Below are 22,604 nucleotides of genomic sequence, written 5' to 3'. Positions count from 1 at the left end.
AGGAAGAAACTCCAATAACTTTTTATTTACACTGTGAAATTTATAATTATTAAAGTGAATGTGTTATTTGATCACAAGGATTGTGATTTAATGAGAAATATAACAAATTATATTCCTAGATACATGAGACAAATCTTACAAGTATGATTGTATATTTTATTACATATTCGTATGTTTTTATTTACATGGGTTAATATGATAAAATGTTCAAATAAAACAACAAGTTTATGACTTTAGTGCACTAAAAAAGTAATCAACTTCGTGTATCTAAATACAATACGTAATAAACACTAGATTTCCAAAAAATATCCATTTCAAACAATTAAAAACAAAACCATTTAAAACTACACCGTGTAAGTCAATTGGTTAAATATATTGAATTAAAATTTCATACGCATTTTATTATCTATTCACAACATTTTAAGAGTCTTAACGTTTATTTTTTAATGCAATTTATTACAAAAATGTACATGTCACTTAGGGTAAAATTCAAAACATTTCACTTCATTAATAAAAGTTTACTGTACATACAAATGTTTAAAATTGTTTCATATCATATTATGTAGGTACCTATAATTTACACCAAATATTGCCAATCATCCCGAATTTCACACATTTAATAAAATGATAATTATATTATTACTTAAATAAAAAACAATTTTACTAAAATGTTAAAAGTATCTTATCCTTAATATAAAAATCAGTCGATTTTTTTTGGTTTATCATTAGTCGTAAATGTGGAAACCGCGCACTTACGAGTAATTATTATAATTACGACGAACGACGTGCCAACGTAACAACGTAACTTAATAAATCACGGTTCGTAATAATAATTAGTACCGCTGAGCCGCGTTAGACTGTGGTTTCCACTAGTTCAAGCTCTTGTCAACAAAAGCTATCTTTGCCTTCTATGTACATATCCTCCGTTGACGGGACGTACACTCCCTTGGAGCTTCCGTATCTTGATCCCGTGTTATTGTGGTGGCTGCCGTATCTGCCGAGAGTTCCGCCGTATCTCAGGTCCGTCGTGTCTTTCATATAGCGCTCATCGGAGAGGGGATCATATCGACTGTCCACCACATTATATCTGGCGTCATTCAACCCGTACCTCTCAGCTGTTGAATACTTGGACCCCATACTGTACTTGTCTATGGTGGCGTACTTCTGTGTGGTGCCATAGTTGGGTTCATTAGCTACGTACGTGTCAGGTGTAGGTATTGGATACCTCGCAATGCCTGTTCCATTGGAATGCATGTGATTAACGTGTAAGTGATTATTTGCGCTCGAGTTTGCTTCCATCTGAGCTTTGATCTTTTTCTTCTCTCTGTGTTTGTGTTGGCAGAAGCGGATGCACATGGTGAAAATGATGGGGGTGATAAGGAGACAGAGGGCTCCTGCCCCGATCAGGATGTAGAGGAAGGGAATGCCAAACTGGAAGGCACAGTTGGAGTCTTCTTCATCGAAGCCTGAAGGACAGTGGTTGACCCCGTCACACCAGAGCGTGGCTGATATGCAGGCGTTGAGCTCTGGACACCTTAAAATAAAAAGAATTGGTTTAATACATAGAATTTTAATGTGGACACATTGTTTAACATCTTGGGCTTTAAGAAAAAACGTCTTCATTCAAAGCAAAACAAAATTCATTTATAGTTATCACTCGAATAGCTGTTCCGCGCCAAACAAGTCTATCTGGCAATTTTAATGTTATTATGAAACAAGCGTGGTAGACGGAAAGGTCGCCTGTCTTTGTATTAATTATTCATAATATAATTTATAGAGTTATTTTATGAATAATTAAATATTAAGTGGAACGATGCAATCGTAGCCCTTTAACTGCCTTAAGTAGAATTTTCTGATTCTATTCTTTATTTATGGCGTCCACTTTTGCAGATTTTTTTTTTAATTAAATGTTTAAATTCTAGATGTCAGATTATCATCCCCGGAGTCTCATTGTTAAACGACTCACCACATTCATGTTATATAGTCCGACTTCTACCTAAACCTCTTCCTGCCATATGTAATAGTTTTCAGTATATCTCAAATTTTCCAAAATTATACTATTCCTTTACACAAATTAAAATATAGTTACGTCACTCTATTCAAAACAATTTTAGAAGCGATTGGTATCCTTAAAGGTTATTCCTATATCCTGGTCCGTACTGTCAATAATATGTTCAAATAAATTTCGTCGAAATGACACAACTCTTCTTTTTTATTTGAGATGATCCAAATCTCCAGATTGTCCTCGCTGCGGTATAGGTATTAACGTTTACCACAATGATTCAAAAGACAGAATATTTTACTAAATTCAAACTAAGCTTCGCTTTTTTCAATACACAACTTATTCCAATGAAAGTTGAACATTGTTCCGTTCCTTCTCATATTTTAAAAATTCAGGTGTTTGACTCCTCAGATTGTATTTTCTGTGATCTGGACGTAGGAGCTATAAATCACATATTATTTGGTTATCCTTCTCTACACGAACACCATCTCTTTTATAAGTCTTATCAAAAATCGGCTTCCCTACGTTTTATATCTCATATTTTGTCTTAAATCTGAACTTGACTCCAATACTACACAAAATTATGAAATTTTGTCGTTTGAACACAAATAATATATAAATTCACCTTCCCCTCTCCAATATATGAATTGATAGCCTAAACCACCCTTAAAGGGTGAAACCCATAAGTATTAAAAAAAATTACTCTGTTCTGTTTTAGATATTTAAAAGGTTATTTGAACAATTGATCAATTTTCAAAGTTGATTTTCTGTTTTCTGTTCTGTCAAAGTTTTATTCTAGTTCTGTTATTATTTCAATTTTGTGAAGCAACTGGCCAATAATGATATAAAAACAGAACTTGAATAGAATCTCACAGAAATTGAAAATCCAATAAATTTGATTAATTGTTCAAATTCTGAGGAACAACCCGTCCTCAGACTTCCTACGAGATTAGTCTATCAAACAACCTTAGTTATCATATTTTTCCTATTCATTATGCAAAGTATTGTTGCCTAAAATTTTTAAATTGTTGTTTTAGGTAGGTACGTATAATGTTTTTTTGTTGTTGATATTGAACTATCTTTCTTTTGCACATATTTTTTGTTTTTCTTAGAATAGTTGTATGTCTATTTGTGATTGTTTGTGACCCTAGTGAATTAAGATTTTTACACAAAAAACACTAAACAACAACAAACAAACGGTACTGCGGCTTTTTTCATGGATTGACATGGAATGATTTCATTATTTATTTTGGGCTTTAGGCAAAAATACCCGGAACTTGGGGCACATTTTGAAACCCTTAAACCTACAAGAAAATAGAAAACTTAATAAAAAGTGTATATAATTTTTTAAGTTAAAAATTAATAAAACCGCATTAATCATTAATTTAAATTATGGCTTAAAAATATTTAGCATTTGGAAAGGTAAAATAAAAACTGAATATGTTCTTCAATAATCTCGGAGCCTGTGTCACTGTGTGTAACTAGAGTAGGTGGTTGAAGAGAGTGAGAGGAGTGCATAATTTTTCAAATACGAGGGAATTTTTTTTCCATGATGTCCCCGAAGCATTGATGTATTATTTAGTCAATGCCCCAAAGTCTGTAGAGGTACCGAGTGTTGTAGGAGAAGAAAGTGAAATGTGAATTATTATATTCACAAATACACAGCGAATTTTTTTCTAGGTCATTCATTATACCAAAATCTGTCATTATATTATTTTTTTATAGAAATCTTTTAGTATTGTTTAAAACACATTAGTTTAAACAGCTAGTAGCCGAGTGGACAAATGCGTTGGATTTCTACATAGGCGTCGCGAGTTTAATCACTGCACAAGCAACATTTTCAGCTTAAATAAAAATGTGAAATATGTTTTCCTGTGTCCTCAACATGTATCGATTTGGCTCCCAGTCGGGGCTCCTTCCAGTTTGGGGCCCTACATAGAATTTGGTGGAAGTCCTACCCTAACATAAGCGATACGTTACGTCTGTATCTAACACCAAACTCGTCTAATTTATTTCACGTTCAAACGTAAACTACATTCGTGCATGACAACAATATTATTGTGATGACGTGTTATGTTCAAATAACCTTTTAATTTTATTTACCTTAATAATTATTTGATGATTTTTACACCGCCATTTTCGATACACAAACATATTATCAAGGACCCTTCAAATATTAAGTAAGTTAAGTAAGCCCGGCATAGTCCAGTGGTAACGCATTGGACTGCCATTCCGAAGGTCGCGGGCTCGAACCCGGCGTGCGCAAATAAATTTTATTTGATTGATTTGTGTTATTTCACAATTAATTAATTAAAATAATATATAGTATATTTGCGGAACGTTCCAGAGTGGAAGATACTACCAGTATCGCCCTGGTGTAAGACGACCATTCAGAATTGAAACGTTGCTCCAAATGGCTTTAGCCGTGTTTAGTGACTAGATCTGAATAGCCAGGTACTTCCCCACCTTCCTCTTTCCCTTCCCCACCTTCCTCTTTCCCTTCCCCACTTACCTTCAGCCTCACAACATACCCCAATTGCCATAGTCTCACTGGCTCCAGACGGGAGCAGTTGGGACTCTTGTGAGGTATTAACTATAAAAAAAAAAAAAGCCCTGGGTTCGTGCTCCGCGTGCATTTGCAGAACGTAGTATATATGCAAATTTATTCAAAATCGTTATGAATCTATAATACCAAAAAAGTTATTTTTACTTCCGTTATCTTTATGACACCGTGTTAATCCATTTAACATTATCTGGCCGAAGTAATTTCATTAGAGCATTTTATGGCGAAGGTATATAATAAACGGAATTAAAAGCATGATGAAAATTCTGAAAGTAAAAATAAAAACCTCAATGTATTTTTCACTTCTTTTTGCGTCCAAACTAAAAGGTTCCGATAAAAACCTTCAAAAATAGGCTAAACCGTACTTTTAGGTAATTACGTTAGGAGTGGGAAATAGTTCAAGAAAGGAAAGAATACAGGTGAAAATTTCGATTGAAGTTAGGATAGCCTAATTCCTTTCTCGCAACCTACTGAGAAATAATTATAAATGTAAGATGGTGGAAACCTAAACAAAAATTTATTTAAATTTTTTTGTATTTTTGTGTTGCCATAAAAACTAATTATGTTTTTGAAAAATGTTACAGTAGAAATAAAAATCGTTATGGAATCGTGTATTTGAATCATTAAAATTAAAAAAAAAGGTTAATACAGTAAGATTTAAAAAGAAAAATTGTTTATAAGCACCTACACATTAGGATCCATTGACTTTATGCATGTAATCTTATGTAAAAAATATGGCTATGAGTGTGTTTGAGTATGTTGCGTGCCTTTGAGTGGGTGTATGTCTACGAGTATGTTGTGTGCCTTTGAGTGTGTGTATGTCTACGAGTTGTTGCCTGTATTATATTTATCTCTCTGTGTAATGATATTCTTCTATATCAATTTTCTGTATTGTGGTTACTCGTTATATGTGTGTTTGAGCATTATAATTATTATTGTAAAATTGACCTGTTGATTAACTTCTTTGACAGTTAACCGGGTGTTCAATGAACAAAGGGCTTATGCACCTACCTATGTTATTGTACCACTATTTATTTAATTTGTTTATTTTTTACTAAATGGTGAAATCCTGCAACGGGTAAAAGCAAAATATACTCATTCAGATTTGAAACCATGCTTGAAATGTCTTTAGCCGTGTTTGGTAACCAGATATGAACAGCCAGGTTCTCCCCCACCTTCTTATTTTTCATCTCCTTCACCTCACCTTAACCTTCAGCCTCACAACATACCCCGATTCGGGGTGCCATAGTCTCACTGGCTCAAGACGGTTGGGAGCAGTTGGGACTCTTTTGCGGTATTCACATTAAAAAATAACAATACCTACGTCAAGTTAAATAAATGAAACATACATTATAAAAAGTTTTCGGTTATTTTAAGAACGAAAATATAACAATAATTTAAATGAAGATCATAGTCTTATTCATATCATTATTAATATATAATCATTTAAGAAGAAGACAATACAAATAAATCTAAACAAAACTTGAAACAGAACAAAATAACGGTCTCAACTGGAAATCTAACCTAATTTGTCTTACCGGGACAACGCTTCTTATCACTCAACCATTGGGACCATATTATTTTACGTCTTTGATCGTTGTATGAAAAATTCCAGTACATATTGAATAATTTGGCGGGTTTTGATTAAACGGACGAAGCGCAATTGGCGGGTTTAATTCCCGTCGGCGGCATGCATTTTGTTTCGGAAGATTATATCTAAAAATTTAGCAGGTTAATAATTATTGCCAAAAAATAATATGTAATCTTTTGTGCCATGCCAAAAATAACCTTGTCTCTTAAACATTAGTTTATCATTAAAAATAATAATATATAATCGTTCATTAAGAGGTAGTAAACGACAAAAAGTAAGGTTTATTTGAATATCGAGATATTGAGAGGGTACATAGGCTGGGCAATGAGTTTATGGATGTCGCTGATATTTTTGCTCTCATTCTAGAACAGTACAAATCCAAATCAGTTCAGCAATTTTCGGATCATGTAAATAACGAGTAAGTTATCATAATTTATGCATAATATACTTAATTAAATATACATAATATCTTTTATAATTTATTTTTATTTTGTATTACAAGTATATAAATTTAAAGAGTTTCTTTTAAAGTTAATTGTCATAATAACTTAACTTAAGTTAACTGTATATTATGCTTTATTATTTGTGTTATACTGTGATTTTAAATTTATGTTGTGATCTTTATGTAAAAGTCCAGTAGGGCGTTGATAAATAAATAAATAGATATAGCTTTATATAACTTTCATAGTTACACTATCCGATATAGTATGAGAATCAATATTTTTTCCACTGACCATCACAGGGTTAAGACGTTTGTGAGAAGGAGTAGTTAAAAAATACAAGTACAAAATGCTATTTTACCAACCATAGTAATTATTTAAAGTGTAAAAATAGTCGTATCAATATAATTAATTGCGGTTTATTTTATGACAGCAATAACACAATACGAATTCAAAGTATCAACTCACAATAACAATTATTGTTGCAGACGTAAATGCCAGTATGATTTGATCCTTAGTTGATTGCTTCTCAAAATTTCTCGCGTAAAATTTCGTCTTAAAGTTCTAGGGACGGTGGAAGCGGCGCGGGGTGTAAGGTAGAAATAAACTCATCAAGTTAATGGCCCGGCGCGACATTTTTCACCGACGCGAAATAAAAATACGTTTCTCCCTCCTGAACGTCGCGACGCTTGGAGGCCTAATTGCGATCGGCTCTTTTCTCGTAGTCCCGCCCTTTGCTCGAGCATTTTTATTTCGAATTACAAATGGAATGAACAAAATAAAAGATTGAGTGTACAAAAATACGCGCGGAACCTCCTGCAGGTTTTCGAATGCCGGTTTAAAACATTTTTATGACATCCGACTTAATGGTGGAATTTTTATCCTTAGTGAAACAAAATTTGCACAGGAACGGTTGAAAAATGTAATTTATTTGTTCACAAAATAAAATTTTCAACTTTCTAATCGTTAATGACTTGTACAAGTAATTATAATCAGTGGCGGTACGTGGCCTATCTCATAGAGAGTTCAATCTCAAATTTAAAAAAAAAGGTTGAAAAAAATTATTTTACCCTTTAATTCTATTTTGATCTTTTTTCCATAATTATGATAGTTTTTTAGATATTAGCAACATGATATATTTTGGCGGAATATAATTTGTTTATTTTATTTATTTATTTATTTAACGCCCAGAGGGCTTTTACATGGTTGGTAGTATAATTTTAATTTGACATATATTTTGAAACATAAAAAATAAGAATAAAATTACATTTGATAAAAGCTATATAATTATATAGGATTTGAGATTTTCAGGGCCAAACTTATTGAAGTGATTAATTTATTATGCCATGTTGCGCTTTCTCCTTCTTTATCCTACGTTTCGTACAGTTACCTACAGTATACATCATCGAGGCAAATGTGAGCACATAACTTACTGAGCACATAACCCCGAGAAGATATCTCACAAAAGCGGCGCCATACAAATTGTCCAATAAATAAATAAATCTGCCCTGATTATGAACACTAATGCTGTCCGAAACGTTAGCCAAAGTAGGAGGAAGCGCAACACGGCATAGTGGCCCAAAAATAAATCACTATTATTATAATGTCATAGGTCGTAAAAAACATTTTAAATACGTCGGTCTTACAAAATTATAATTTCCCTAAGAGACTCTTCGTTTTTTTTTAAAATAATTTAATTAAAGTAATGTGTCGCCTACCAAGTAACGTATATCTCAGTTCTCGCTGACGAGTCATACTCTATTTTCACAATAAAATATGTTGAAGTTTATTAATGAAAAGTTCTGCTTTGAAATTATTACTACACGTGACAGCTGTTTCGCCTTCTGAAGGCATTTTCAAACTGTCTTCAGAAAGCTAAACAGCTGCCACGCGTAATAATAATTAGAAGCAGAACTTGTTAGTAAATCGTTTTTTATACACGGTGTCCGGAAACTCGTAGTACAAGCGGGAAACTGGAGAATCTACACCACATGGGGAACCCAAAAAAACATAAAGTTTTTTGATTTGAGCATTTTCAAAAAAAAAAAAAACCAAAAAAAAATATTTTTCGGCTATTTTAGGGTTAAGTTAGTTAGTTTTTTCTGGTGTTTAGGGTTGAATAACAGATGTTTTAACCCAGCAGAGCAGAAATATTTTATGATTACACCGGGTTAAATGAAGGGTGATTTCAAAATAATGCTTCAAATCCGAGTTTCTTCATTTGTTTTACTTTCAAATAGTTTTAATTAGTTGGGTACTTTGATCTTCAGTAATAATTTATAAGAATTTGATTAAAAAAAAAAAAAAAAAAAAAAAAAAATCAACTTCAAACTCGATTTACTCGATAACGAAAGCTCAAATAAAAAAAAAGTATACTACTAAATCGACTCCAAATGTGATGTAGATTCACCAGTTTCCCGCTTGTACTACGAGTTTCCGGACACCCTGTATATTGAATATATAAAAGACAAAACAAATAAAAACAGAGTTGTACAAATAAAATTTCTTAACAGTAAAAAAATGTCATAAAAAATCTTAAATAGAGTTATGAATATACTACTAAACCACTTTTTAAACTTATTTAAGACATTGGAACGCGATAACCAAACCCATCCTCCCCTAACCTAACGTAATTATCAAGCCATTTTCCGGCACAGGTTGGCAGAGATGGTTTAACGATTAACATATATTTTTTTGATTTTTCTTCATTTCAGGCAATCCAGGAAAGTTTTTTTTCGCAAATCAAGAAACAATAAACGTACCGTTGCTACACAAAAAAAACAATGTTAAAAAATAAAGTCAAAAATCATAAAACTTAAGATTTTTGTGTTTTATAGTCCTTCTTCGAATTGAATACTGGCATTATACGACAAGATTCTGGCTTGTTTGTATCCACCCTTCACGTCTTTCAAGACCGCAAACAGCAGAGCATGATGCTGTTACCACTTTGATGCAATTTTTCGTGGCTTGCGTATGACAAGGCATCAATCGGAACTTATACAAAATGTTGGATTCGATAATTTCGTGGTCTGCAATGGCATAAATTATTGTCTTGCTAGATATCAGTTTTGTAAGAGGTGGTTCTGATGGTTTTTCTCAGTAGATCAAGTAAATATAGTCTGCTGAGTTGAAATTAAAAGTAGGTAGCTTAAATACTCTTATTGGAGACTACTCTAATAAGTATATTTTGCTGTGGCCAAAATACCCGTCGCGTTGAATTACGGGATCTACCAGCTTTTTCAAATGCTCTGGAAGGTAAGGAGACAATTTTATGGTTTCATGGAGGTGTCTCGCCCCGTAAACACACGAAGGTTGTGTTTTTATTTTAAACCACATCGGAGCATAAACTTTTAACACAAATTCAGTCAATATCACCTGATTTTCTGTCGAATTCTTGTTTGAAATGTATAGTCGAAGAATAATAGTATTGGCTGTTGTTAACCAACGCGTTACCCGGGTTTCTTTTCGCAAAGTTTTCGTTACATTGTCCTTCGGCGATTGCTCGGCACATTTCCAATAAATTAAGCTGGTCTGTTCTAAGATCGTCTCGGGATTTTGTAATGTCCGGTAAGTTGAATTCTATTGCTTGAAATTCTATCACAGTAAGATGTTCACAGTTCTTGAGTAACTTTCCTAGTTGGCCGCTAACGCTTCTAGGACCTGCTGTCGTTCCATCAAGGTATTCGAAAAGGTGTCTTAAACTCAACTCGTTAGCATGTAACTGACAGACCAACCACTAAAGTAGACGATGGAGCTTTTCTTCAAGATGTCGAATAATGCCAGACTTAGTTCCAGTATTAACTGCTGTTCGTCACATCCGATAGCCACGATGCACGCTAAATCAATGGATTTTGCCACAAAATATGCAAATAATTTGTCAGCTATTGTTTTAGCATCACCGAACTTAACGCCTATGTGGACAATGTATTGTAAGCCAGTTTCTTTCAAAAGACTGATATGTTCTTCTATCACAACTTTGCTGCGTCCATTCTCCATGATTAATGTTTTATCCTTTCGACCGTCAAACGATATGCAAATGCACGAATCAAAATAGGGCTGATTGATGGCAGTCAGTGTGGTCCTAGTTTTGGCACGAGCACGTCGAATCTTATTACGATCGATCACGTTTGTTAGATTATCTGTTGTCACTAATCCAATATCTTGCAATGTAGAGCAGACGATGGCAGCACCTGCCCGATCAGAAATACTGTATCGATCAAATGTTCTGGATACAACAAATAGTCCACTGTCTGTTGGATTTATTACATAAGAAGAAGAAGTAGGTGAAGCAAAGTATTGTTGGTCAGTTGGAAGATCAACGTTAGTAAAACATGAAACTGTACTGCGAGATGTGAACGGTTGATCTAAAGGTGTTTGTTGTGTTTCTTGATATAGTTTGCGCTTTAATTTTCTTAACATATTGCTTGGTAGTTTTTCTATCTAAAGAACCAATCATCATTTTACTGTCGCCTCTTTGATCTATCAAAAAATGTCTTTCTTTAATAGATACTTTTCGATCTTGCGCAAAAAAAAAAATTTCGAACGAAGTACATTTGCAAGCAGCGATATCAAATAACGTCTGGCTGCGTCTTTTGAAATCATCCAGATTTTTAAGGTAACTCTCACTATGCTTTCTACCTTTGTATGGTTTAAGAATCGCCCGATATTTTTCATGGTAGTCCTTTATTTGCGCCAAAATTGTGCGATGTTCCACGATCGGTAGAGACGCTCGTTTCCAAATATTTTATATTTTAGTAGCAACAATTTCACTAGTATCTCTTTCAAAATCCTGGAATCGTTTTTCTGTGCTTTGCGAGACGTGAATTAAATATTTCATCATGTCTTCATAACTTGGTAACACACAAGTGGTAATTCCGCACCACAACCAAAGGAAAGTTTTTGTCACCGCTGCATAAAATCATTGTTATTTTGTTGAACTTGAACTCCAAATAATAATTCTAAACTGTAATTACTCAAATGCTTAAAAACTGCGCGCGGGAATGCGCGGTGCACGAGCGAGGCGCGAAAGTGGACTCAGCAATTTGTCAAATTTTCGCGGGAAAATAAATATTATCACTTTTTTTTTAATATTAATACTTAAGGCGCGGCGATTTTTACTCATTATGAAATGTAAAAGTAAGAATTAAAGTATTAATACTGACACCAAACTGTTTTATAAAAGGACATTTTTTAACAGATTTTAAATAATTCAACTGCTTTGGGGCAGTACTTGTTATCAAAGTTTTAAATTGATATTTTTTATGCTTAATTATATGTACCTAGAGCATCTATTCCGCACCCCGCGAGAACTAATTTATAAAAAAAATTCCATGCACCCTAATCCACCCTGAGTGTAAAAGACTAAACGAAATTCCCACTCCTGCGGTGACTCGGACTATAACTTGGAATTAGTACACTTAAAATATTTGCGATTCTAATTTGGATTTGAAATGTAATAATACACACGAGGGCAAGGACCTCTCGTAAAACCAATTTAATAGTATTAAAATGCGATAAACATAATAACATGATTATAAAATTTGTTGGCATGACTACTAATAATAAATTTTTAAGATACTACGCAAAAACCTTGTCAATTCAGAAGCAGTCATACATAGAATAAATAATTACACACAAAATGCCATGTACGCGATTAGGGATCCAAATATAAACCCAATTTTGGCCTATATTTCCATACAATTTAGGTTTCACCATGATTACGTAATTTAAACTGGATACGATTTCAGGCAAGTGCAAGAGAGACGCGTGCTAAATGGTCCAGAACCAAAAGGTCCTCAGTCAGTAGCACATTTGTTTCCGTTCAAATTTGTACATATGACACTATAAGTTTTCTTCTTTATTCTATGCAGTAATATATGATACAAAGCCTTTAAATTTACCATTTCCCTTATAAATAATTGTGTAGCATTAGAGCACGCTCGAATTTTTCTTCCACTCTGAGCTTAAAGCTTTGTGTGCGGTTAAAAACCTCTCATACCAATTCCAATTCCTCCGGATTGTGAGAGTTGTACGCGCGAGGTTTATTATTGAAATCGCATTTGAATTATCAAATGAAAACACGATTAGCTTCCGGCATCCGGTCTGCGAGAGGGAGAGAGGGGTGTGTCGGGGCGTGCATAGCAGTCTGTGCAGTATCGATAATTTTAATCCGCTTTTTTGCAGATTCAGCGGCAGTAAATGAAAAATAAATAGTGAATTCTCCGGCAAGACGAAGGTCCGGATTGCTACATTTTAACGGTTTTTCAAAACCCTTTTAATTTAATTTCTGCTTTTGCAGCCGACTTTCTAGCTTTAAATATTTTAGTTGCGATGAATTTACCCATTAAAAATAGCAAACAAATTTGAAAATTACCAATGGAGGAATAATTCCCATGGCTTAGTTAGTTAAATAATACCATTTGTATTGGAACAAACCGGAACACTTTTTGGAAATGAAGTGTCTTCTTGTTTGACGATAGTAAACCTCAGCACCATAAAAAAGCAACATTTGAGATTTTATTTCATATTTATTTGTTTCTATTAATGAGGAAAATACTGGTTTAAATACGAAACCCTTAAGTTTTCTCATTTAATAATCAAAATATATCCTATAAACCGCCCCTGTTTAGCGACCTACGGCATTTTTATAGAGCGCAGATAAAGCTAGCGAGGAAATTGGCGGTATAACCGAATGAGATTCCAACTTAATCAACTCGAAGTCGGAACGAAAAAAAGCAAACGAAAACTTTTGAAAACGGAATGTTTCGCATTGTTTATTACCAGACACAATATTTAAAAACTCGAGGGCTGGAAAAACATATTTTGTAAGTATTTTAAAAACTATTTCACACATAGACATCAAAATTAATAGACGAGCCAATCAGGAAAAGGGGAAAAACCAACTTAATGCGACATAAGACTGAGATTTTAGTAATACGTTCGTCAGAAATAATAAAAATAAACCCTCTGGAAGATCGATTTTCTAGTCCTGCTAGGGGAAAGTCGACCGTAGGTCCATCCATTACTCCGGGCCGCGAGTTGAAGATTGTTTTCACACGATTTCATCATTTATGTCGTTAAGATTCCCACTTTATTTTAAAGACTTGATAAGGCAAATTCAACGGTAGGTCTGTCCAATACACCAGGACCACGCGTCGCAAATTTTTGTGCACGGCTGCTTCACTTACGTCGTTAAGACTCTGGCTTTATTTTAGGGAACGGGAGGTGGCGTGACCGTAACATTTATGGTGATTTGTCAAAAAATGCTGTGCGGCCTTTTTCGTACAAAACTTAAATTTGGATTTGAGGCCAAAATACCCAACCAAACTGAAAAAATATTATTTAAATCGAAAAGAATAGCAAATATCTAGTATGGATATGTGCTCCTTTTTATTTATGTTTTAAATTATAGAATATGGGCTATCAAATAATTCAATTCTTCATAGAGGTTGTTAGGCAATCATTTATGAACGAACATTCTAATTATGCATAGAAAGTCCCACAGTGGTCAGAGTTTTGTTGCGGTGGTTTTAATGGTAGAAAAAGGAGGGAGAGTAAGTAAGTAAGACAGGAAGACTTAACACATTACCTCTGCACTAGAATGAGCTACGGAGTCAAATTAAAATCGACATAATGAAAATTTTCAACAGTAATAATTTAGATTCCACAATACTTCATAAAATAAATGGTCGAAAAAGTCTGGGACTACCGAGTAAGACATGGCATTATGAAATTAATCAAATACTTTGATAATGTATGACTTGGTAGTGAATAGTAACAGAAGACGAGGATGACCCCAAACTTTTTAATTCTTTACAATAATATTATATCCACCTGAAAAATGCACCCAGTTTTTCGGTGCACAAAAAATCACAACCCCGAAACCTTAATCCAAACCATTCACAACCCCGAACAAAGCTTGGTACTCGTCAGCTAGTCAATAATACTTACATGCATTGGGTTAAACTAATTGAATAAGTATAATAACACCATTAAATATTAAAACACTCAAATTTATTCTATAGCACAAGGATTTGAGCTGCCACCATTGAAATATTTTCTAAACACATATATAGTCCAAAAAATCTTTGAAGATCAAATTAACTAGACTGTTGTACCACGTTGAAAATTACTAACCATTGAGCGTATTATGCGTGAAACCAAAATCTGTAATATCGTTGTTATTATGTTCCAGCATCGGAAATTTTATTTCATGATACCAAGTTCTGAATAGTGAAAATTCACTTTAGTTTTATGTTACGTAACCTTTCCGCCATACGTAAGAATAAAAAGAAAAAGACAAGAAACAGTGGAGTAGAACGAGAAGTTAATTAATCGGGGATATTGAACGGTCCATGAGAAATAAAAATTGATTGCTTTTCTTAACAAGGAAGTAGAGGAAGGATATTATTATTTGTACAAGAATTACCTTTTAAGTCTTACGCAAACAATTTTTAACTTGCTAGAGCATTTACTTAACTTTAAAAAGAAATAAATAAATCGTTTTTACTTTTATAGTTAAATCAACATTAAAAAAATTGATGAGATTTATAATGGATTTTTTTCTTGAAATTAATTTGTAGGTACATTTAGTATTATTACTTACCTTGTTTATTTTAGTATAAACATTTTTGGTGCTAAAAAATTGTGCTTAAATATAACGTACATTTTTTATTAAAAAGGTGGTGTCTAGAAAAATCATTCAGGCAAATCCTCGGGTTTTTAGTGTCTAAATGAGAATTTGAATTGGATTATGTTGGTAGATACACTGTAAGATTTTTCAGCTCCGTAATGAAGGTGGGTATGTGAATATTGATTTTTTTGTTTTATTATCATAAACGCAATACTAGGTACATAGTTCAAGATTTTACTTTTAGATTAATATATGTAAATGCATAACTTTTTTCCATTACAACTATTGGGTGCTTAATGAGAATTGAGTCTAGGATAGAAAATGTGTTTTGTTTTTAAATTTAATCTATGTATATGCATATTTCTCATATCACTGATACAACGTCTTAAAACCGGTCAAAGGATTTTCAAACGGGCCTCAACAGCGGCCTTCATGTCATCTTCGTCAGTAAATCTTCTCGCTCGAATGTTTTTGTTACATTATTACATTTGATTATTATATATACGAGTATATTTATCGTGGAATGTTTATTGAATAAATTCCGCAATATTTATTCATCGAAGAAACAAATCTAAAACGAAAGATGTGTAATGGAAAGAGATTCCAGCAATAAAAAAAAATGCGCTAAGAAAATGAATTTAATGTTCTTATTAGTTTAATATGATCGAAGGGGCTAGCGTCGGATTAACTCAGCGGTAAAGCCCTGGCAAGGCTGAGTTCCTCGATGCGACCGAATCATTTCTTATAAATTCTCTAAATTTTGAAATCGGTTCACTTTCAGTACCCAGGCCTAATTTTTTTGTCAGATTGTAACAGTTATTTGCCTCGCCTGCAAGACAGAACTGTTACGTTTATCTCTGCTGGCTGGCAACACCAACACTAAAGCTGTTAAAGCCGCTCTGGCATCGTAAATTTAAAGGAAGAAGACATGAACGCGAGAGTGTGGGTTTTTTGGCCGGCAACGGGAACTTCAGTAACAAGCGGGCAAGCGGCTAGAAGACATCCTGGAAGGACTGGACGTGGGATCTCGGACGGAAACGGTCGCGTTAGTTTTTTTCTCTTTTATTTGACTGGACACTGTCTTCTTAAAATTATTACTAAATTTTGTAGAGATTAATCATCTCCGCATGTCGCCCTATACTTTATCACGGGTTGGTTGATCTCCTGGTACTTTATGTCACTTTTGCGTAATTCATAATGTTACAACTAAATTCTAAGTTGTTAGCGATATTCGACCTAGCACACGACCTTGAGTTTATTATAACCATTATTAAAATTCATCTCAGAGTCTCATGTTTCTAAATTATTAATTCATAAATATTGCTAAAATAACTTTATTTCATTCTTTCCATGCAATCCCTTCTTATAGAAAACATAATTATCACAATGGCGCACCAACGCGTTTTTAATATTAGCATACCTTTTTAAATTATTACAATGGCCCCAACGTGTCATTTTCAATTCATAAAATTAAATTCGTTACTATGCATAGTGATTCTATTACAAGTTAACCTACTCTCTTTATAATTCCACTCAGCCACTGACATTTTAAATAAACATATTAATATTTTACGCAGTAATGCAAAATCATGTGTTTTTGGTTTGAAAATTTGGTCGCCTAGAAATGATTCAGATGCTTTAATTAAATACTGCGAGTAGAATACATCTTGGCCTTTGAAATGATCGAGTATTTTTTAGATAAGTCTTTTTATAAGCCCAAAAAAAAATTATGTATATTGCCAATGAAAACTGCTTTAAAGTTCAAAATCTCCTACTTACGAACCCATTTTCGGTTATGATTTTATTGTATTATGTGGAAAATTAAGTCATTTATAAAATGATCGAAAAAAAATTAAATATTTATGCCTGAACATCCACAAAATAAAATAAACGGCACTTTTTGGCCATGTTTTTTTCTTGCATAAATCAAAACAGGCGGATGGTGTTAAGCGGGAATTTAAACCCTATCGCCATCTACGTAAGGGTTATTATTGATAGCGGCTCAATTTAAAATATTACACGACGTAGTGCATCGCCTTAAGGATAATCTTTACTGACGTCATATTTCATTACTCTGTAATAATCTCTTTGTATGTTTTCCCTGAAGCATGTGCTCCAAATGGGAATTTTATTGCTGATTTGAATGTCAACAAGAGACCTTCTTATAACAGATATGAATGAAGGGTTCATGCAATATAACAATAAAAATCAAATATTTGTAAGGAGCCGAATTGTGTTCCTATGATTACATTTTTATTGGGCGTCATTTAATTTATCGACCTGCGTGTAAGTAAAATAAAAATAGTATTGAAAGGAAAAAAATGTTTTGCCTGTCCAATACTAGAAGAAAGTTATTATTACATCACCATTTTATAGTTTTCAACCATATTATAAAATAAGATATTTCAAATAATGCAGAGACTTTTTACTTTTTATATGCAAATTATATAGATACCTCTAAGATATTAAAATTTCAGAACACCATTGACAACAGTATGGCAGATCGGTTATATTATTTGCACTTAACCAAGAAGTCATGCTATCAAAACAGCAATGAATAAATATTATACGTGCAATAATGTATATTTTTATGTAACAATAAAATAATTACGCTGGGCTCCATCGTGGAAGATGGAATTTTGGATCTATGTTTATCGTTGCTTGAAATGACTAGAGCTGCGACTTTTAGTCAATCTGACTTTTCTACTTGCCTCTGGGGACTACAAAACTTACAGAAAGGAGGAAGTTTCTCAGATCAAAAGAGTTTTAAAAAGTTTCCTCTGCTGGGTTACTTACTACCCAGCCATTGTATATGATTATTGGATTGTTCACTACAAAATATTAATTTAAAAAATTGACAAAGACTTTGTAGTGACAGTAAATTTAACTTTATTTACAAAAATAAATAAAGGTATTATATTTATTAATTTATGAAATACGGTAGAACCTGCAGACACGCTGCTAAGTGGCAGCTTTGCATGAATACTTTTTTGTTTCTTTTAAATTCTTAATTTTAAAATAAAAAAAGTTACCCCTTATGATTACTATGAAATCTATAGGGTGCTCTGTTAATATTCTATAAATACTTATAATCACCAAATCGCTAATACGGCTTAGTACACAAAGTGTAACAGTGAGAGCCAAGTTTAAACAGATTTAAAGCTACTACCTACTTTACCGCCGCTAAAAATCGTTATCTTACGACTTCCGTAACGACGTTCTTCTCGTAACAATGTTTAGAAGTTTAGATTATTTTTAATTCTATTTCAACAGAAGTTGTTTACGATAAATATAGCTTTTTTCACGAATTAAATAAGAAAAGTTTGACTTTTTTTTTTGCTTCTGACTTTTTAGGTAAAACAGTTGAGAGGAGAGTAAAAACATACGGCATTTTAATTAAAGCGTGAAAAAGGATCTTGACCTTTAACTCTTCAGAAGTTTCAAATAGTTGTAAGTATGTAATTTAATTAGAAGGCTTAAGTTAATAAAAAGTGTTTCATACAATGTTATCCCGCCCATGTTTTCACGTATTTCGAAGCCGGTATAACTATGACATCCTTATTTTGGGCAATACTGATTTGATGGTTATTTAAATCTGGATACCTACCACATTTTTGAGTAGTTTCAACAAAGGTAATACTGATAGTATCTTCAAATGTACTATATTATTACTACACTTTTTTGTATTAAAAAAAAGACAAACGTTCTCGGTTTACGAATAACCTGAGTAGATTTTCAAATATTCTCCAGATATCACATTAAGCGGAAACGTTGCATCGTGATCGAGGTCTTAGCCAGCCGAGGAATTGAAGTCATGACACTTGGGTGCGAACACGACGCGTTGCCAACTCCAATAACTGGTCAACTGAATTCAAAATTTGTAAAAATAGTGTATTGAATGAAATATGTTGGTCATATTTACCTGTAAAGACAGTCCTGTATGACGTTGGGCATGGAAGAGCTCGGAGAGACGTAGGAAGAGCTGGAGCCACCAGGAGCTTGTCGCTTGGATACCTCCATCCACTTGACCGTGTACTTCCCAGCTTCCCTTTGTAGAAACTCCACGACAAAACTTCTCGAGTTTGGCTCCAGAATTAATTCCGAGTCTGACTGGTCTCCTTTCATTTTCCACCCTTTAGAAAACAACTCAACTGTTTGAACGTCGAAGTTCGTCTTGTCGTACCCCACGCTGGGCGCCGGACAAATCTCCTTTGGGGAACTCGTGTCGAGTGCATAGTAAACTAGTATGCGATTCGAAGTCGGACACACAGACGAAGATATTTGATTCACTTCGAACCCCTTTATTTTTATATATACATAGTTCATGTTTGAATCCACAGGTTCGATCAACCACGGTTGGTAAGTGCAAATGTCCGCTGCTAAATCGTCAGAACGAACACTTTCTGAAATTATATTTGTGTCCAAAATATCTGGAAAAGGGGAGTCATCAAATTGAGGGTACTTCATTGAGATCTCTCCGCTTGACCCTTTAAGTCTCCTTTCCCCCCATGAAGAAGAACAAATGTTATCATCAGCGGAATTGACTGGTAAGAATTGATACTCTCCTTCAAAGCCAAAATCATTAAAGTCTTCGGTGATATTCATCATAGTAATGGTAAGATTAACTTCGACAACAGAGGCCGTTAAAGTGTGAATGATAGTGGGTTCAGACATGTTTGAACAAATACAATCTCGGGGTAAAGCAATACCCGCCCACGGATATTCTGTTATCTTTAACTCAGCGAATCCTAACGATGATGGATAGCTTCCTTGATATCGCACATACGATCTGTCACACTTCCATCTTCCTGTCTTTGTATCCTTGTAAGAATAACATTCTTTATTTCCAAAGGCTGTTTTAGTGAAGGTCAATCGGATTCTTTCTCCTAGACCGGCTTCAAACCGCAGGATGCAACTCATGTTTTGTGCACCGCCTCTTCCATAGAAGAATATGCTTTTGGGAGATTGAAATCTGCCTGAAGTTTGAGCTCCAGGGGTGGATCTGAATACCCTATCGCACAGACTTTGTGATCCTCGAATTGCTTGTCCTTGCTGGCTGATGTCGACGAATTCGTATCGGATGACGAACAATATGGGGTAGAGGGCGGAACCTTGGCGAAGAACCTGCGAAAAACAGAAAAAAATATTATTTTTCAACAAAATATTGAATGCAGTTATAACTTTGTGGGTATGCATTATAATTACATGAAATTGTATTGCTTTGTCCCTTTATAGAGCACAGTTATTATTGAATTTCATAGGTAAGTGGCACATATATTTACCAACAACCTATGAGGGCTTAAACCACTATTTTTTGTATGAACGCCGACCGGTTTCGAAACAACCTTTCCTTTCTCACGAAAAAATATACAGGTACTATCTTAACGTGAATAATATTACAAAATATTTACTAAAAATAATATATTAGGTTTGAAGTGGGGGTGGAGGCTTGACTACTGATTAGTGAAGAGTGGGGGATTATTTTAAAATCAATATCCTAGTAAGTTGTGCAAAAGGTTTATGATTTGAAAGCGATGCTGTTGAGATTCCTAATCAAGGCTCCGTAGTAAGCGTCCAAGAAAAAAAGAAGATGCTTTGAAAGAGATATATGTGTTCAAGAGAAATATATTATAAATCGGCAGAAATTCGCAATGAAATTTTATTATCTTCGGGCATGAATAGCGATAGCCCCCGACTGAAAAACAATGACAGTTAGTAAACCGTTCATAGATCGAATAGATGAATTGAAAACGGAACCCCCGGAAATCTCCATCGCTCAATCTTCATTGTATAACCAAACCAGAAAACGAACACACTAATAAATAGCATTTTTGCGTTGATTAATCGGTATCAAAAATTGAAACAATGCAAAAAATAAAATTGACACAACTAATGATTTAAAAAAAACTCAATAAATTACTTACGAATATCTTTGTGTAGAAATGTATAATAGGCTACATTTCTTGTAATTTGCATGTACAGTACAATTAACAAATCAATGTATCTAGAACAAACATAGATAAACAGAGATATTCTCACACACTTGTGAAAATGTTGACATATTATAATATAATTGTAATATGGATTTTTATTTATTTAAAAATCTTTTGTTGTTTGTGAATCTGACAATTTTGCAACGATTATCGTGACAATTTTGCTGGCGGGTTTGGGTTTCGCCACCCCAGGAACCATTTATTGGATAACCAACACCTCTGCCACCCCAAGTGGTTCGCCACGTTTAGTGATTCAGCAGGAGTTCCTGAGTTCATCGGGTGAGGTGTGTTTAGGATGCGCCTGCTCACCAGCACCAGCAGGATATATATACGGGAGGGATATATTATTCATTTGTCACTCCTGGATACACTGATCCTTAGATTCCTACTCACCCCTCATGGCTTTTTCCTTCCCAGAACTACCTTTCCTTCCTTTCCTTTAAAAGATTCCCCACACGGCATCCCTAAAGATGACATGTACAATGAAATAATTATTTTCCTCAGAACCTCCCGCATGGAGTTAATGTAAGAATAATAATAATAATAATATCACTCATTTGTTATTTGTATCGCTTAAAATTATTAGCGCAGATGGGCGCTCTATTGAAGACGGGTAAAACTATATTAACAGGTATTTGATGCAGTAATCGTGTAGGGTGTAGGTGGAAACATCTGACGTGAACGGTAATTGAGGCAGATGTAGGTAATGTTCCGTGGTTTCCATTAGCCCGATCATCTATCAAGCCTCATCAGTGACAAGTGGGAAGGTAGTACCCCGTGCCGTGTTTTGTGCTACCCTTATCAAAAATTCAGTGTATCGCTAAATTATTGAGCTGGTTTCCAAGGTGTGTTCTATGAGGGAATGACCTCGGGAGGTAGCGTGGAAGCATCCTTATTTGTGAATGTGAGTTATAGGCAGCTACTACTGAATATGTAATCACCAGAAGTGTAATCCATGCCAATTTAAAAGGGAAAAATATGTCACCATTTTACGCGAGATCTTAAGATACATATGATTGCATATGTCCCAGACCGGCCCATGAAATTGATTTTCCGATTTCTGAATTTTTTTAGTAAAGATTACGTGTACGAAAAACGTAACTTATTTCGGTAAACGATAAGGTCAACAAAAAACTCATATACCTAAGTGTATCGCTTCAGTCTCGGATAATGCTTCGGTGGGTGGTTTTATTGTGTTTTGAGAGTTATGAGAGTGTACTTACATAATAAAGGTACGTTAAGAAAAAATACATTTTATTCATAGAATCCATAAAAAGTTTTCATTGGAATATATTTGGTATCATATTTTTGAATGTACATTGACAACAAATGGTTAACCATAAATTTTATGTTCAAGCTTTTTATTTCTTTCTTTTTTATCGT

General features: G+C 34.0%; 1 protein-coding gene across 1 annotated transcript in view; it reads right to left on the bottom strand.

The window, feature by feature from the left end:
* Window positions 1-357: 357 nt before the first annotated feature.
* LOC149420470 (uncharacterized) overlaps window positions 358-22,604 on the bottom strand; it is a 744,323-nt gene continuing 722,076 nt past the window's right edge. Inside the window, exons 11-12 of the mRNA XM_089636727.1 lie at window positions 19,151-20,352; window positions 358-1,534 (exon numbers count right to left, since the gene is read on the bottom strand). Coding sequence (XP_089492853.1) covers window positions 886-1,534; window positions 19,151-20,352 — 1,851 coding nt within the window. The 3' untranslated portion in view covers window positions 358-885. The remainder of the gene's footprint in view (window positions 1,535-19,150; window positions 20,353-22,604) is intronic.

Source organism: Hesperophylax consimilis, chromosome 10 (genome assembly GCF_061612785.1).
Source record: "Hesperophylax consimilis isolate HC1 chromosome 10, BYU_Hcon_1.0, whole genome shotgun sequence".
Lineage (NCBI taxonomy): Eukaryota > Metazoa > Arthropoda > Insecta > Trichoptera > Limnephilidae > Hesperophylax > Hesperophylax consimilis.
Note: the sequence above shows the minus strand (reverse complement) of the source record. Positions and strands in the feature narration are given on the sequence as shown.